This window comes from Pan troglodytes, chromosome 8 (assembly GCF_028858775.2).
Source record: "Pan troglodytes isolate AG18354 chromosome 8, NHGRI_mPanTro3-v2.0_pri, whole genome shotgun sequence".
Classification (NCBI taxonomy): domain Eukaryota; kingdom Metazoa; phylum Chordata; class Mammalia; order Primates; family Hominidae; genus Pan; species Pan troglodytes.
In genome coordinates, this window is record NC_072406.2 from 23025636 (window position 1) to 23029849 (window position 4214).

A 4214-nucleotide genomic window follows, 5' to 3' on the forward strand; every position below is an offset into this window, starting at 1 on the left:
AGCTCTATGGTGATGGCACTACTCTTATTCCTGATACTGTTAATTTGTCTATTCTCTCTGTGTTCCTGCAGAGAAGTTAATCATTTTTATTGCGTTATCAAAGAGCTACCTTTTCATTTCATATATTTTCTTTATTGTTTTGCTGTTTTCTATTTAATTAACTTCTGCTCTATATTGACTATTTCCTTCTCCTTATTTTGGATATAATTTACATTGGCTTTTAGTTCCAATTTGTCCTTAGGTAGATACTGAGAATATTGCTTTGAAATTTTTTTTTCCCTACATGTTTTGTTTTCATTTGTATTGACTTCAAAATACTTTCTAATCTCTATTTTTGTTTTTTAATTTACATTTAAATAATTTAGAAGTATGTTGTTTAGCTTCCAAACATTTGGGATTTTCAAGTTTTTTTTTATTATTTCTTGTTTAATTTCATTGCGGTCCGATAATACGTTTTGTATGATTTAAGTACCTTTTGTTTACTGAGACTTGTCTTCTGGCCCAGACTATTTTGTTTTTAGTAACTGTTCTGCTAATATTTGGAAAAAAGATACTGTTTCCTGTATTCTGTTATTTTGGGGTGGAATATTCTGAAAGTGTCAACTGGGTCAACTTGGTTGAATGTTGTTTGAGCCTTCATTATTCTCACCTATACCCTGCACACTTAATTCTATCAAATATTGAGAGTGGGGTATTAAAATCCCTGACTTTAATCGTGTGTTTTTCTATTTCTCTTTGTAGTTTTATCAGCTTTTACGGAATGACTTGTAAAACTCTGTTATTAGGTGCATAACCATTTAGAATTATTTTGTCCTCTAGATGAATTGACACCTTCGTCATGTTGAAATTTATCCTTGAATTACTCTGGAATTTATTTCTCTGATATTAATAGAACTATCCCTGCTTTCTTTTCATAGGTAATTTTTTGGTATATTTTTTCTTACCCTTTTACTTTCAACCTATTCATGCCTTTATATGTAAAGTCAGTTTTTAATGAGGACTTGCTTTTTATGCTATATGACAATTTCTGCCCTTTAGTTGGGGTATAGAGAGTGCATCATATAATTATTGATAAAGTTGGAATTACTTTTTTCTGTTGGTTTTAATTTGTCGTCTCTTTTCTTTTCTTTTTTCTTTTCTGTTGGCCTTCCTTTGAATTAAATGAGTATTTTTCATAATTGCATTTCATTTCACTTGTTGCCACATTAGGTACAACTGTTTGTTGTGTTATGTTAGTGGTTACTTTTGGATTTGTATAATATGTAATTCATTCCTCACATTCTACATTCATGTTATATCATATCACTTTGCATGTAAGAATCCCAGGACAACATACTTCCATTTTTATCTTCCTAGTCCTCGAACTAGTCTTACCATCAATATACCTATACATATGTTATAAATCAAATAATTATCTTTATTTTTAATTTTTTCTGAATACAGAAACACAAGTGGAAATAATTATCATTTTTGACTTAAAGAGTTCATTCTCTTTTTAAAAAGTAGGCTTATTCTTAAAGAAGTTTTAGGTTCACAGCAATATTAGCAGAAAATGCAGAGCTCCCACATACGTGCATAACTTCCTTCATTATTAACATCCCCTACATGGTAACATATTTCTTATTATTGATGAGCCTACATTGACACATTGTCGTTACCCAATATCCATAACTTACATTAGGATTCACTGTACATTCTATGGATTTGACAAATATGTAATGACATAGATCCCCCAAACTAGCATCATACAGGATAGTTCACTGCCCTAAACAATCCTCTGTGCTCTGTCTCTTCATCCTTCCTTCCACACTACTCCCTTGCAACCACAGATGTTTATATTATCTCCATAGTTCTGCATTTTCCAGAATGTCATATAGTTGGAATCATACAATATATATCCTCTTCAGATTACCTTATTTTACTTAGTGATATGCATTTAAGACGTTCCTCCATGTCTTTTCATGCCTTGATGGCTCATTTATTTTTACCACTGAATAATATTACATTGTCTGGATGTACCACAGTTTGTTAATCCACCTACTGAAGGAGATCTTGTTTGCTTCCAAGTTTTAGCAATTATGAATAAACCTGCTGCAAACATTTATGTGTAGTTTTTCGTGTGGACATAAGTTTTCAACTCATGTGGGTAAATACCAAGGAGCACAATTACTGGATCATATGACAAGAGTGTGTTTAGTTTGTGAGAAGCTGAAAACTGTCTTCTGAAGTGGCTATCACAGTTTGCATTCCCACCAGCAGTGAGTGAGAGTTCCTGTTGCTCCACATCCTCACCAGCATTTGGTGTTGTCAGAGTTTCAGATTTTTGCCATTCTAATATTTTGTAATTGTATCTCACTGTCATTTTAATCTGCAAATCCCTAATGATGTATGATGTTGAACATCTTCTCATATGCTTATCTGCCATCAGTATATATTCTTTGATGAGATGTCTGTTCAGTTCTTTTGCCCAAATATTTTTGCCCAGATATATTTGCCCAAATATTTGGGCTGCGGTGGTTGTGGGGCTGATGAGAAACCACTGAAATTCCTGGGGAAGCAAAGTAGAATTTCATAAGAACAAAATGGATGGAGAGGAGAAAACCTGTGGTGGCTGTGAAGGCCCTGATGCGATGTACGTGAAATTGATATCATCTGATGGCCATGAATTTATTGCAAAAAGAGAACATGCATTAACATCAGGCACAATAAAAACCACATTGGGTGGCCCAGGTCAATCTGCTGTGAATGAAACCAATGAGGTCAATTTTAGAGAGATACCTTCGCGTGTGCTATCAAAAGTATGCATGTATTTTATGTATAAGGTTCGCTACCCTAACAGCTCCACCGAGGTTCCAGAGCTCCCAATTGCACCTGAAATTGCACTAGAACTGTTAATGGATGTGAGCTTCCTAGATTGGGAAATAAAATAAATTATAATAAACTGTTAACTCTTTTCAGTATTTAATACCTGTAGTTCGGTTAGTAATTTTTTCATATATAGCATGTTGCCTGTATGCAGTTGAACTATATAAAGTTCATTGCAAAGGAGATTATCTTCTGTTTTTTGCACAGCAATCAAAGTTGAAGTTTGTTTGCTACATCAACAAATTAAGGATATTTCCACAAACTGAGAAATAAAGATGCCAATTTGTAAAAAAAAAAATCATCATCATCATAAAGATAGTTATTTATATTTACCAATGTGATGACCAATTCTGGTTCTATGCATTTCTTTGTAAAGATCTATTATTTTCCTCTCAAATTATTTTCTTTTAGCTCTTCTATGTGTAACAAGTACTTATTTTATCTTTAACTCCAAATGATATATTTATTAGTTATGGAAATCTAGGCTGACATCTTTTTTTGTTTGTTTTAGTCATTTCAGTAATTTAGTTTTGTGGCTGTACTTTCTGGCATTGTTTCTGAAAAAAAAAAGTCTGCTGTCATTCTGATCTTTGTTAGGTGAATCATTCAGATTTTCAATCTAGGAGATGATTGTTTTTATTAACTTTGGAAATTTGTGCACCATTTCTTCAAATATTTTTCCTAGGTCAGCCCTCTTATCCTTTTTCCTGACACATTCTATTTAAACTGCTTGAAGTTGTCTCACAGACAACGATGTTCTGTATATTTTTTAGTCTTTTTTTCTTTCTGTATTTTATTTTATACAGTTATGACAGCTATATCTTCAAATTACAAATCTTATCCACTATAATGTATGATATACCATTAATTGCCCCTAATAGTAATAATAACTATTTTAATGTCATTATCTACTTAAGACCTGTGTCTTTTTTTTTTTTTGAGACAGAGTCACTCTGTCACCTAGGCTGGAGTGCTGGTGGAGCTATCACAGCCACCACCTGGAGCTCCTGGGGTTGATTCTCAACCTCAGCCTTCACAGTATCTGGGACTACAGGCACCTGCCACCATACCTGGTTAATTTTTATTTTTTGTACAGATAGGGTCTCACTATGTTGCCCAGGCTGGTCTCAAAATCCTGGGCTCAAGTGATCCTCCCACCTCAGCCTACCAAAGCACTGGGATTACAGGAATGAACCACCATGCCCAGCCTCACCCTGTCCTTCCTGAGTTGGTTTTGATGGCCTAGTATTTCTGTTAATTATATTTTTCTGCTTAGTTGCATGTCTAGTACATTTTCATTGAATTTTACTGATTGTGTGCTAGATATTTTTGTATTCTTATAAGTTTTC

The 4214-nt window shown here is 33.6% G+C and overlaps 1 protein-coding gene across 1 annotated transcript; it reads left to right on the forward strand.

Annotated features, from left to right (window-relative positions):
- The first annotated feature begins 2555 nt into the window (after window positions 1-2555).
- LOC735372 (elongin-C-like) lies at window positions 2556-3005 on the forward strand. The gene has a single exon (XM_054660597.2). It carries the CDS (start codon window positions 2583-2585, stop codon window positions 2928-2930), a length of 348 nt encoding a protein of 115 aa, XP_054516572.1. The 5' UTR covers window positions 2556-2582; the 3' UTR covers window positions 2931-3005.
- Window positions 3006-4214: the final 1209 nt, after the last annotated feature.

Bases quoted from the DNA above. Each gene is read 5' to 3' on its own strand.
- LOC735372 (XM_054660597.2), top strand. From the start codon at position 2,583: ATGGATGGAGAGGAGAAAACCTGTGGTGGCTGTGAAGGCCCTGATGCG.